This window comes from Typopeltis vanoorti, chromosome 2, assembly GCF_054136105.1.
Source record: "Typopeltis vanoorti isolate ZY-2024b chromosome 2, IOZ_Tvanoo_1.0, whole genome shotgun sequence".
Lineage (NCBI taxonomy): Eukaryota > Metazoa > Arthropoda > Arachnida > Uropygi > Thelyphonidae > Typopeltis > Typopeltis vanoorti.
In genome coordinates, this window is record NC_143550.1 from 78,448,509 (window position 1) to 78,463,194 (window position 14,686).

General features: G+C 35.9%; 1 protein-coding gene across 1 annotated transcript in view; it reads left to right on the forward strand.

The window, feature by feature from the left end:
- VhaAC45 (Vacuolar H[+] ATPase AC45 accessory subunit) overlaps positions 1-14,686 on the forward strand; it is a 240,993-nt gene that overhangs the window by 77,959 nt on the left and 148,348 nt on the right. The window contains exon 4 of the mRNA XM_090411994.1: positions 3,326-3,533. Within this exon, the coding sequence (XP_090268120.1) occupies positions 3,326-3,533 (208 nt within the window). The remainder of the gene's footprint in view (positions 1-3,325; positions 3,534-14,686) is intronic.

The window sequence follows — 14,686 nt, forward strand, 5'->3', positions numbered from 1 at the left end:
TGGTTTTAATGTTGTATTTGCGAAGTGTTCTGTCTATTTTTTCAGAAATGCCTCTAACATAAGGAATGGCAATAGCATTCTTGAAAACATTTTTGTTCTTACTGGTATCTTTATGGAGGATCTTGTGAATAGTTTTTTATTGTATCCATTTTTGATAAATGTTTGGTTGATGATTTTGTATTCTTGGTTTAGAGCCTGTTCATTCGAACAAATAGTTAGGTCTCTGTGTTTAAGGGTGCTTATGACACCTAATTTTTGTGTTGGGTGGTGGTAAGAATTTTTGTGTATGTATTGGCCTGTGTGTGTAGGTTTGCGGTAAACTGAGAAGGAGAGACAGCCAGAGGGAAGACGTGTGACAAGTGTGTCTAGGAAAGGAAGAGAGTCGTTTTTTTTCCATTTCAATGGTGAATTGGATACGTTTGTGTTGTTTGTTTAGGTGGCTATGGAATGTATTTAGAGCTTCGCGGCCTGGGGCCAAATGGCGAAAATATCGTCGACGTATCTGAGCCAAATTTTGGGCTTTAGACATGCTGTCTCTGGAACAGCCAACCGCAAACAGACTTCATTAGGAGCCACCAATCGCCCACAAACAATGTTAGGAGCCACCAACCACCATCGGATCAATGCTCAGTTATCAACCTATCAAACCACATTCTCACCGAAGGTGAACTCTCGCTGCTAAAGAAAGGTTTGAACTACGCCATTGCTCCGAGGTCAGTAAACAAGCTTGATATCGTGTATCATATCGAGAGAGGTTTAAGATCCTTCCCCACTATTCTGGCTGATAAAATACGAATGGAAACATCGTGTATACTAAATTCTAACAAAAAACTAAACACCAACATAAACAAAACCGAAAATCTAGCCCTTAAATCCTTAAAAAATAACCAAGATATTATAATAACGAAAGCCGATAAAGGCAATTCCACTGTCCTGTTAGACCGTATGACATACATTGAAAAAATGAACCAGTTAATATCGGACCATAACACCTACCAAATGGTTAACTACAACCCCACAAAACGTAACAAAAAGAAAACAACTGAATTAATCAAATCCATCCACACATGGCCCAAAGAAACGACAAAAAAATTAACTGCCCGTGTGCCCAGAATTTATGGCCTGCCAAAAATACACAAATCTGGCACACCACTTCGCCAGATCGTTGAAGGAATTGACAGCCCAAATTATCACTTAGCAAAAAAATTAGCTGCCACACTCAAGGAATTGGTAGGTCAGTCCCCTTCCTACATAAAAAATACACAACATTTCATCAGTAAAATCAAAAACATTACACTCACCGACCAAGATTTATTAGTCAGCTTTGACATAACTTCCCTTTTCACCAATGTCCCAATCAATGACATGATCTTGCTCCTACAGAACATATTTCCACATGACATCATGGCCCCTTTTTGCCCACGTACTCCGCTCCAGATATTTCGTATGGCAAAACAATTTTTACCTTCAAAAAGAAGGTACAGCCATGGGCTCACCACTTTCTCCCCCAATAGCTAACTTTTATATGGAAGACTTTGAGCAACGTGCTCTAGAGACAGCATGTCTAAAGCCCAAAATTTGTCTCAGATACGTCAACGATATTTTCGCCATTTGGCCCCACGGCCGCGAAGCTCTAAATACATTCCTTAGCCACCTAAACAAACAACACAAACGTATCCAATTCATCATTGAAATGGAAAAAAACGACTCTCTTCCTTTCCTAGACACACTTGTCACACGTCTTCCCTCTGGCTGTCTCTCCTTCTCAGTTTACCGCAAACCTACACACACAGGCCAATACATACACAAAAATTCTTACCACCACCCAACACAAAAATTAGGTGTCATAAGCACCCTTAAACACAGAGCCCTAACTATTTGTTCGAATGAACAGGCTCTAAACCAAGAATGCAAAATCATCAACCAAACATTTATCAAAAATGGATACAATAAAACACTATTCACAAGATCCTCCATAAAGATACCAGTAAGAACAAAAATGTTTTCAAGAATGCTATTGCCATTCCTTATGTTAGAGGCATTTCTGAAAAAATAGACAGAACACTTCGCAAATACAACATTAAAACCACCTTTAAACCCCCAAATAAGCTAAGACACCTACTCAGTTCCTCTAAAGATCCTCTTCCACACCTAGCACACCCAGGGGTATACAAAATACACTGCACATGTAACATACCATACATAGGGGAAACAGGGCAAACTATCCCAATCAGACAAGACGAACACAAACGACACATTAAATATCTCCACTTCGGTAAAACAGGCCTTTCTGGCCATGCACTCCAAACATACCATAGAATTGACTGGAAAAATACCAAGTCCCTACACTGCACCAAAACCTGGTTTGAGAGAAAATTTAAAGACTCTTGTGAAATGCTCAAACACAACCCAAATCTCAACAAAAATGATGGCCTCACCATTTCAAGAATGTGGAGGACCCATCTACAACCTGTATAACATCCTAAACTAGCATTAGAAAAAATTCCCACTACAAGAAGACAACCTGGTGAAGTGTTTAGAACATTCAATAGCAACTGAAAGAAATCATTTTGTAACTATCCAGAATATTAATACATGAGGACTCTAACAGTTTATTGTAGTTGCATTTATCTATTTATAATATATATATATATATATTTTTTTTTTTTTTTTTTCTTTTCTATCACTAGAGGTCAGGATAGAAAAAAGATTTATTAACTACGTAGATTTAGTTTACTGATATAGAAAGCATGAGCATGTAGCTTGGTTCTGTATACAGTTTTATTCTTCCGATGATGACCTCGATATAGAGGTCGAAACGTCAAGTTTTATTTTATTTGTAATTAATAAAATAATCTGTTCAACACGTGTGTTTTTGAGTCCCTAAATCTACAAATATGAATAATAATAATAAGGTTGAGGCCATTCCTCGAAGTTGTGAAATGAGGATGAAAAGTGCTTTTTTTTTTTTTTTTGTGTGGGAGGGTGGTTGAACTGAATTATTTGATTGAGTGGTGAATGGATTTAAGGAAGTGGTATGGTGGACTTTTTTTTTGTATAAGATAGGCCTTCTCAGATGATTTGTAACTTCTTAGAAGTCTAGAATACGAATAATAGTTATTAATTCGTATTCTATTTGAGAAATCAGATCAGTTGAAGTTAATCCTTATTTCATAGTTATGAAGGTTAACTAGTTATCATCATAGATTGTTTCTTTTAATTGAATATTAAATCATTTGGGATGTTTTTTTTTTTTGTTTTTTTTTGCTGTAATAATACATAGAAATATTAATGTGCAAATTATAACATAAAATTATTATTTCAGGGATATTTAGATAATGAAGCATCAGTTATCATGCCATCTGTTGCAAATCCCTTCAGAGTTCTACAATCTTTGAAAGATCTCTACAATGTGAAGGAAGTCACTGGTGATATAAATATAGGTTCTGAGCTCAACAAAGTAGATGTTTTTATTGTGCATTTACCTTATTCTGACATTGTTGCAGAACAGAAGACAACTTTTCATAAAAATGGTAAGTTTTTATTTTTGTAGTAAATTAAAAAAAAAAAAAAAGAAAAAAAGAAATCAAATTCAGTCAGGTAACATTATTATTACCATTAATATGTGAAACCACTTTAGAGTTGGGTGTGGGGCTTATCACAGGAGGCCAGTGTACATCCACCATGTACACTTTCTACACCCACTGCATAGTATTTTTTGTATTAATTCAGCATTTACTTTGTCCACTTTACCTCTTTTATGAGATGAAAAACCAGAATGTTTGGGAGGAAAAAGCCCTGCTGTATCCACATGAGATCAGCTAACTAACTTGTGTCTTTTCTAGTCATGTGCATGTTTCACTGTTCTTCCTTCTGCTCTATGTATGCTATAGCACATAACATAGCATATTAAACTGAAAGATTCAAGTAATTGTATAATACTTTAATGTGTTGAATGTTAATCAGTAACAAAAGGTTAAGATTTTTGTTTACAACAGAGTGAAGTTTGTACTCATACTGAAAATGTTACTAAAAAAAAAATTCCTGAATCTGATGTTATGCTTGACATGTGTTCAAACATAACACCACTCCTTAAGGGTGCACAGATGTTTATCCTATTGCTCATGAACAAAACTAACATAATTTACTTTTTTTTTCTTTTTCTGCATGTTTCAGAATTTTTTTTTCTATGATGTATATTTGAATTTTATTTTAAAGCTGAATAAAATGATATGCAAATAGCAGATTCAATCAAAAATGTGAGTTCTTTTGTCTTTCTCATTTTTAACATGTTTATTTTTTCACTGTATTTTACTTTAATAAACAGGTCAAAAAGGATGGGAGAATCATTTGTCACCACGGCAGCAGCCATTTGAGGGATATCCTACTAGTGCTATTTTAATCACAAAATTTGGTTTGCTTTTCTGTTGAATGGGGCATATATTGCTCAGTATATATTTGGTGTAGCAGTTAGCATTCTAAAATGTTCAGTGATTAATTTTATTTTGTATTCATCAAAATACTCCTTTCTTTCTAGGTACATAATAATGGAATTTATTAACTGAAATGAGGAATTTCCTAGACTATATTTATACAGAAAACAGATTACCTTTAATCGTCATCATTTACGTGGTCTTTTTTGAAGTAACTACTGTGAGACGCGATGCATTTGTCCCAACGTTGCGTCCACTTCTTAAACACATGTGAGAGTTCTTTCAAAACTGCCTCCACAGCTTTTACACATGCTTTGTTGCTTTCGAAATGGCAGCCTCTTAGTGGTTTCTTGAGCTGAGGAAACAGCCAGAAATCGCACGGTGCGAGATCAGGACTGTATGGAGGGTGTGGTAGGATATCTGTGTTGTTCTTCTGCAAAACGTCCACTAGACAACCAGCAATATGTGGCCTTGCATTATCATGGTGCAATAAGAAGCCATTCTTCAGCAATGGACACTTCCTTTTGACGTGCTTGATGATAATCGCTGCTGTGTTGATCATTGTCTCTGTGATGGGCGTTGAAGGTCTTCCCTCACGTTCAAGATCTTCCACATTTTGCCTTCCTTCCTTAAGAGTTTTATGCCAGCGAAAAACACTTGCCCTCGACATTGCTTCATCTTGGAAAGCTTTGCATATCATGTTAAAAGTGTCCGATGCCGATTTTTGCAAACGCACACAAAATTTAATTGCATAACGCTGTTGCAAGGACGCTTCCATTTCGAAGACTGGTCGCACCTCATAGGTGCACCGATGAGCACTTGCATCTAGTCACGTGACACTCTGGCACATCAGCCCGTATACGCCATCTATCAACCTCTTTTGTTAATACATATAGCAATATTTCTTTATTCCACAGAAATTAATATTGTGATGAGTGGTTTCGCCACAGTAAAATTAGTCTTATTACTTATTGAACAGCCCACGTACATTGCTTTTTTTATTAGTATTTTTATTTTTATTATTTTCTCCAAAATCTTTTAAAACATTGACTTCAAATATATTTCTAGAAGTTACACATTCATTTTCTTTTATCTCCACACATACATTTTGATTATCTAAAATTATTTTATTTGTTAATATATTCTAAAAATCTCCTTATTTTTCATTATTTTCTTGTATATATATCTCATGAAATATCTGACAATATTTCATGACTAGATTTTAATTGACTTTTTTCCTAATTGATCTATTGTTTGTCAAGTCTTAGTTAATATTTTATTTCATTTCATTGCAGTATATTATTATTTCATCCTGCTAAAGCTTTTAATTCACATCTTGGTCTTCCTCATAGCGTTCTTCCGTTTCTTTTTATTATTTATGCTCAAACACTTGTTTTGTTAATCTTTTTTATTTTATGCTACAGCCTTCGAGAACTTACTGTCATTTTTGTCAAATCAACTTATCAGCAGTTCATGTTTTAAAATTTCTATTATTATTCATAGTTTAGTTCATATGATAGTTGAGTATTCTTCCATCCTTTGTCTTGTGGTTCTCTCTGTTGTGTGTGACATGTGCTTTATCATACTAGAAATTGAAAATCATTGCAAGTACACTGAGTTGCTTACTCTGATTTCTGTTAAACAATCCTTAAGACTTCAGGAATCTGAGATCAAAGAGGAGGGAACCAGTAAAAACCAAATACAATAAAATGAGGGATAATTTATTATTAAATATTTTACATTATTATTATAATTATTATTTCCTGACACCTCTAAGGATTCCGAAGACTCATCGAGAGAGGACATCTACTCTACAACTTTTCATCTCTACCGCTTCATCCACCAACTACACCAAACCTCTGCTACCATCATCATTTACATCAATGCCATCTACTGCCTATCACCACCACTAGTATTTTTTGTCTATAAATTGCGTATGTTCTGAAGGGCTGATTTGTCTGTATAAATCATTTTGAAAGGAAGGAACTAGAAACTTGGGGGGGGGGATTAGAAGGATTAGAAAGATTTAGAAATTGTTTTAATAACTCCGAATTTTAAAACATTCTAGAATTTCTAGCACTCTTCAAAATTGCAAGTCCTTTAAATAAATTTTCCAAATCTTTCTCCCCATTTTTTTTTTTTATCCTCAAGTTTCTATGTCTTTCTTTCTCTTCTGAAATAATTAGTATATGTGTACACTCACATGCATGCATGTGTGTATGTGGGTTATTTTAATAATTTATTTTATTTGGTACATTATTTGTTGGTCCCCTCATGCTATTTGATCTACTGAAATTTCAATGTTTGTTTAATTGGCATAAATTGTTTAACTTAATGCCATACAGCAGTTTTCTCAACATCTGCTATGATACCAAACCATCTTCCCAAAAGTTGTTGTCCAGGATCAGTTGCTGTTAATCCATATATGCACACACACTTTTCCATGAAAATGAGATGTTTCAAATGATTCAGTTATTCAGGACTCACAGCACAAATAATCAAAATAATGAAGTCAAAAATATTAAGGTAATCTAAATCAATTCTGAGTTATGCCACTCTTTGGTGTGAGGTAATGGTGACTTATTATCTCACACAAAAAAATCACAGAATATAGGATATAATAGGAATCATGTCGAAGGTAAGAGAACTATAATAACTGTCTTCTAAGTAATAATGCAATTTAATTTGAAATAAGAATTGTGCAGCTGGCTTGTGGGGGAAGAACTTTGCTATTAAATTAATGTAAGACATCTATGTAACACATATCATTGGCATGACAGTAATGTTATTATTATATGGGCACCTCCATGGAGTCCAAAGACTCATCGTGGGAGACCCAATCTACCCAACACAATTTATCAAACCTCTCTGAGCCCATTAACAGACAAAGCACTTACAACTGACTCTGGGAACCAATTCCACTAATTTTTAACTCTCCAAGCAAAAAATCTAATCCTTACACCCTACTAACCACACCTTTATTCAACTTCCAGGGATGAACCACTTGTTCTGATCCCCCTAGCCAAGTGCTGAAATATTTACCTTGCATCTATCCTATAAAACCCTTTAAGCAACTTAAATGTTTCTATCATATCCCCTCATTTTCTTCTATTAACCAACTTCTGCCCACACATCTTCAACTTCCTCATGGGGAACATTCCACAGGGGACTAGACCTGAGCACAGTGATCCAGATGTGAACATATCAAGGCCATATAAAGAAGCCTTGATATGCTCTACTTGTTAATGTGTTCTTCAATAGCCAAGTAATCTTTTGGGCTTCCTTATCAACCTTAGTTGTCCTCTAAACTTTAACTCTGTCTACCACCATCTCTAAATCTCTGGCCTTGTCTATTTTTTGGAGTACAGTGCTATCAATGTGATATACGGCTTTACATTTTTACAAAAACTTTACATTTCTTGACATTAAACTGACACCCATTAACTTTTGCCCATACTTGACAGCCTATTTAAATCATCCTATTACTCTACCTAATTTTGCATCATCAGCAAACAACTGAATATTTCCTTTCAGGTTATTTCCTATATCATTTATGTACAAATTAAACAGCAATGGTTCCACCACTGAACTTTGCAGCACACTACTACTAGTCACTTGTTTTCACCTCGATTCTACCCCTCCATATACCACTTTTTGATATCTGTCCAGCAGCCATCCTCTTATCCACTTAACCATTATCATATCCATCTCCATTTGTTCTTATTTGTATAACATAGTTCCATGTTGTATTCTGTCAAATGCCTTAGCAAAATCATCGTGTAGCCATTTCCTTTATCCACTCAGCTGTTACTCATTATAACAAGTTAGTAAATTACTAAGCAATGACCCACCCTTCACAAAGCCATGTTGATCATCACACAGTATCATATTCATCATCATCATCATCATCAAATTCCTGCCATGTACCCTCAAGGGGTGTACAGGATATGACCGTACTACATGAAAAAATTACATCATTACTAACTTCCTATCTACAATTTTCCTCCAAATCAGTCTGTTTCTTGTCAAGACTCCAACATTATCAGATCTTATATTTCTATCGTCTAAGGCACTTTGTACCGTATCAATCCACCTATATCTTGGTCTTCCTCTGGGTCGTTTTCCTGCCAACCTGGCAGAGAACACTTATTTTGCTAATCTTTCCTCTCCCATTCTATTTAAGTGACCATACCACCTGAGATTAGCTCTGCTAATGCATTCCTGGATGCTGACAATGTCAAGTTCTTTCCTAATATCCTCATTTTTAATATGATATTGCCATTGATGCCATCTGTTCACGCCTCTAATCTTTCTCAGGACTCTTATATCTGCAGTCTCTAGTCTTTGGTCAAGTGTTTTACTTCTGACCCAGCTCTCAGATCCATAAGTTAAAACTGGTTTGAACACTGTCTTGTATACAGCTAATTTAGTGTTCTGACTAATTTCTCTCTTATTCCATATGAATTTATTCAATTGACTTCCCGCCATACCAGCTTTGCTGATTCTGTTGTCTATTTCTATATTTAATTTACCATCTTCAGTAAAAATTGTGCCTAAGTAGCTGAAATGTTTTACTTGTTCCACAGGTTCTCCATTCACAACACAGTTGACATTTTCAATGATTCTGCCTATTTTCATTGTCTTTGTCTTTTTATTGCTGACCTTCATACCATATCAATTACAACAGCTATTCAATTTAGTCAGAGAATCTTGCAGACTTGTAGTGGATTTATTTAGAAGTATAACATCATCCGCATAAAGCAACGAGCTGACATTAACATCTCCAATTTTGATATCAGGTTTAATACCACTTTCCTTCATAATGTGATCCATATAGATAATGAATAACAGAGGGGATAATGTACATCCTTGTCTCACACCAGATTTAACATTAAACCATCTTCCTGTACTTCCTTCAATCCTTACTGCTGACTTACAACTCAAATAAAGACTAAGTATTGCTTGATATAATGCCCCATTGACACCATATAACTGCAGCGTATTGAATAGCTTCTCTCTTGGCACCTTGTCATATGCCTTTTCCAAATCGACAAAACTTAAATACAGATCTTTGTTATATTCCCATGCTTTCTCAACTATTTGTCGTAAAGTGAAGATCTGATCCTGACAGCCTCTATTTGGCCTGAATCCAGCTTGTTCTTCACCAAGCTTTTCTTCCACAATTCTTCTCAACCGTTTCTCAAGTATACTTGCATAGATCTCGCCAGGAACACTCAGTAGGGAAATACCTCTGTAATTCTCACATTCAGTTTTATTTCCCTTTTTATATATGGGTACTATGAGAGCTCTACTCCAATCATCGGGAATTCGTCCCTCTGTCCAGGTTTTCTGAACTATGCAGTGCAGCCACTGTAAGACTTTTATACCACCATACTTCAGCATTTCTGGTCGAATATCATCTACTCCTTCTGCTTTTCCACATTTCAAGCCTTTGATGGCTTTCTACTTCAAGTATGGATATGTATTCCTGACTGCATGCCTGGTCAGTGTTTTTTATCACTGTGCTGTCATCACTGCTTGTTTCATTTAGCAGTTTTTCAAAGTAATTACTCCATACTTCCAGGATATCTTTTTCTCCTGTTTTCATGTCACCTTTATCATCTTTAACTCCTTTTACAGCACTCTTTCCTCCATTCCTAAGCTTCTTCAACAACCTCCAGAATATTTTGCCATCTTCTTTATATTTATTTTCTATATTCTTGCCAAAGTCCTCCCATGACTTTTGTTTAGCTAGTTTTTACACACACTGTTCAGCTTTCTTACATTTGTCTCTGTATTCTGTAAGAGTAAAAGCTGACTTATTTGCCAGGAACTTTTGATATGCTTTCTTCTTTTCCTTCACTGCCTCTTTAACTTCCTGTGTCCACCAGGGAGTTCTGATTTTTTTATCCTTGCACACAACCTCACCACATGCCTCTCTGGCAGAATCAATCAATGTTTTCTTCAGAGTTTGCCACTGAATCTCCAAGGTTTGATTCCTATTCTCAAACTCTTTCATTTTCTTTTCAATAATCTTTTTGTGTTTTAGTCTACAGTTCACATCTGAGAGCTGCTCAACTTTTATTCGCTTTAAAAGTTTCTTACATGTTATTCTTTTCAATATGAAATTCAATTTTATCCTGCTCAAGACTAAATAGTGATCACTTCTAATTTGAAATCCTCTGTACACTCTGATATCCTGCACCAGTGAGAAAACATCACTATCAACAATAACATAGTCAATGAGACTTTCTTATTCCTAGCCTCTTCTCTCCATGTGAATTTGTGCACATTTTTATGTTGGAACATGGTGTTAGTAATAACCAGTCCATGTCCTGAGCAGAAATCCAACAGATATTTTCCATTATTATTAGCTTTGCTCTTTTCTCCAAATTTTCCCAAAATATTTTTGTATGTCTCACAATCATTTCCTACTCTGCTATTTAGATCCCCAACAAGGACCAACTTTTCCTTTTTGATTGTGTCAGTTGCTTTTTCTAAAGCCTCAAAAAATTCCTCCACTTCTACCTTAGTAGAACCCTCTGTGGGACCATAGGCACAAATAAGTCTCATTGTCCAGTTCTCCCCCGGGGCAGAGCTGACTACTACCGGATGCGTCCCCAGGTGGCGGATCGGGGAACAGACTTCAGATATGGAGGCTAGCTGCGATACAAGCAGAGCAATCTGGCGAATAAGCAGCCGTGGACCAACAGCGACTGAGCTATCAGGGTGTGGGGGAGCAGAAGTGACAACTCTTGTTTCACTTAAAACCTCACAAAGCCCAATGACAACTCGGTGGCATGGCGAGTAGTGCCGCCATTAAATGAGCACCTGCTGGGGTCACTGCCCCTGACATTGGGAAGCAGCATTGTCAGTACTGACCCAAGGTTGAAGCCAAATGATGACGGAAAAGCTTGTGATCAGAGATTTGCAGATGGCAATATGATTATATTGTGTACGTCTGTAATACTGCAGAGCAGAAAGCAAATGGAGAAACTACTGCTCTACCTTATCTCCAGAACAACCACCATGGCGAGCAAACCCTTGCAATTGGCCCCAAGTTCCCAGCGTCCCTTAAATGGGACAGGGGTGCGAAGAATCTCCGGGCTCAAAATGGTGTCTACTTTTAAAATTGCAACTTGGAATGTCAGAACTCTGTATGAAGCTGGCAAATTAAGAAATGCCACTAGAGAAATGAAGAGGCTGGGCATACGGATTTTGGGAATTTGCGAGACAAGATGGCCAGGATCTGGAAAGTGTCAACAAGATAATACGACAATGTATTACTCTGGGAATGATGAGAACAAACATCGATATGGTGTAGCTGTAATAGTAGATGAAGAAATCAATAAATCAGTAATAAATTGGATTCCATTTTCTGAAAGGATAATGCTGTTACAACTTAAGGGAAACCCCATTAACATAAATATCATCCAAGCTTATGCACCCACAGCTGACAAAAGTGAAGATGATGTTGAAAAGTTTTATGAACACCTAAAAGTGATTAAAAACCTAACAAAGAAACATGATATAAACATGGTGATGGGTGACTTCAATGCAAAAGTGGGAAGATGGGGGGGGGTGATGGAGAAATTGTTGGTGAACATGGCTTAGGCATCAGAAACAACAGAGGAGATCACCTAGTCCAATTCTGTCAGGAAGAAGATCTAACAATAGCAAATACCTAGTTTAAACTTCCACCCAGAAGACTGTAATTGGAAATCGCCTCAAGATAACCAACATAACATTTTCAGAAATCAAATTGATTATATACTGATAAATAAAAGATTCCACAGTAGTAGTATAAAGAGTGCAAAGACTTATCCTGGAGCAGATATCTCATCAGACCGCAATCCCATAGTTGCAGAAGTACGTCTTAGATTAAAATCAGCTAAAAAATCACAATAGAAGAAAAAGAAAATTGATGTAGAAAAACTGAAAGACCCGAACATAAATAAAAGTGCCAAGACACAGCTTAACCTGCGATTACAACAGATTAACACAGAAGAAAATAAAAGTATGGAATCTCTTTGGAATAGTTTAAAGAATGCCATCGTAACAACAAGTATTGAAGAAGTAGGTTATGTGAATAATATAAAACAACAGGAATGGATGACAGATGAGATTCTTTCTCTTATTGATACAAGAAGAATGTACAAAAACAAAGACCTTGCCAGGTATACAGAAACACATAACATCATCAAGAAAAAAATAAAAGAAGCCAAGGAAAATTGGATGAAAAATTTATGTACTGAAATTGAACTGCTTCAGAAGAAACATAATTTCAATCTGTATAAGAAAATCAACGAAATTTCTGGAAAACTGAGGGAAAAGCAAATAGTGTCTCTAAGAGACGAAAATGGAAAAATAGTTCTAGAAGAAGAGAATAAAGCACAGATTTGGATAAAATATGTAACAGAACTTTTCAATGATACTAGACAGAAGCCTATAAATATAAAAGATAACATTCAAGGACCAGCAATCATGAAATGCGAAATAGAGAATGCTATACGAACAAGTAAAACAGGAAAAGCCAGTGGACCAGATGGTATGCAAACAGAATTTTTAAAATTAATAGAACCAGATAACATCAAACTTCTTGAAAAACTATTTAATAAAATATATGAAAGTGATGAATTTCCATCAGATTGGCTCAAATCTACATTTATCACTGTCCCAAAGAAACCCAAAACGAATTCCTGTGATGACTTCTGACTTATTAGTCTAATGAGCCAAACATTAAAAATATTTTTGAAAGTAATTCAGAATCGTATTTATAGAAAAAGTGAAGAAACTCTAAGTGAAACACAATTCGGCTTTCGGAATGGTTTTGGTACTAGAGAGGCCCTTTTCTGTACCCAAATATTGATACAAAAATGCATAGAAAAACAGAAATATGTCTTTATCTAGATTTTGAAAAAGCATTCGACAAAGTCAGACACACTAACTTAATAGAAGTTCTTCAACAAATAACGTTAGACGAACAAGACATAAGACTAATAACAAATCTGTATTGGAATCAGTCAGCTACCGTTCAATTAGGCAACATTACCACAAATGATATTAACATCCAAAGAGGAATGAGACAAGGATGTGTGCTCTCACCACTCCTGTTCAACATATATGCAGAGGTAATCTTTAAAAAAGCATTGGAAGAATGTTCAGAGGGAATCACAATAAATGGAAAGATTGTTAACAACCTTCGATATGCAGATGACACCGTGCTAATTGCAGATAATATTATGGATCTCCAAAAACTCATTGACAGAGTATACATAGAAAGCCAAAGAATGGGAATAAATATAAACATCAACAAGACAAAATACATGATCATCAGCAAACATCCAGCCTCATCAATGAAACTGACACTCAATGGGAAAAATATTGATCAAGTGTCAAGATATAAATATCTTGGTTGCTGGCTTAATGAACGGTGGGATCCAGAAATAGATATAAAGACAAGGATTGAAGTTGCACAGCAGTCCTTCATGAAAATGAGAACACTATTCTGCAATAAAGACTTAAACATGGAAGTCAGATGCCGAATGCTGAAATGCTACGTGTGGTCTATTCTGCTCTATGGAGTTGAAACATGGACATTGAAGGCGACAACCATCAAGAAAATCGACGCCTTTGAGATGTGGCTATACAGAAGAATGCTAAAGATATCATGGACAGAAAAAATTACCAATGAAGATGTCTTAAAATCCATTGGCAAAGCTAAACATCTTGTACAAATAATCAAGAAACGAAAAACATCATATCTTGGCCACATCATGAGAAACAGCAAATACCAACTTCTACAAACTATTTTGATAGGAAGAATTGGTGGCAAAGGAACTAGAGGAAGAAAAAGAATATCATGGTTTGACAACATCAAGACGTGGACAGGAAAGAGCAGTGCACAACTGCTCAGATTACCACAAGAGTGCAGTTTGTTCGCCAAGATGGTCGCTGACCTTCGATAGAAGATAGCACAATAAGAAGAAGAAGTCCAGTTCCCTATGCTCATATTTGCCCACATTACTCTACTTGAGACTGACTGCCATTCAAGAAGATTAGCCTCGTATTTTGTGTTGAATACTATGGCTACTCCTTCTTTTCCTTGATTGTCATTGCCTGAATATAACATTTTGTATTTATTGCTTAGAAAGATCTCACTAGTTTTGGTCTTTTTTGTGTCAGTCACCCCTATTATGTCGATCTGGTACTTATCTAATTCCTCAGCTAGCTCCATTTCTTTGCCATTTAGG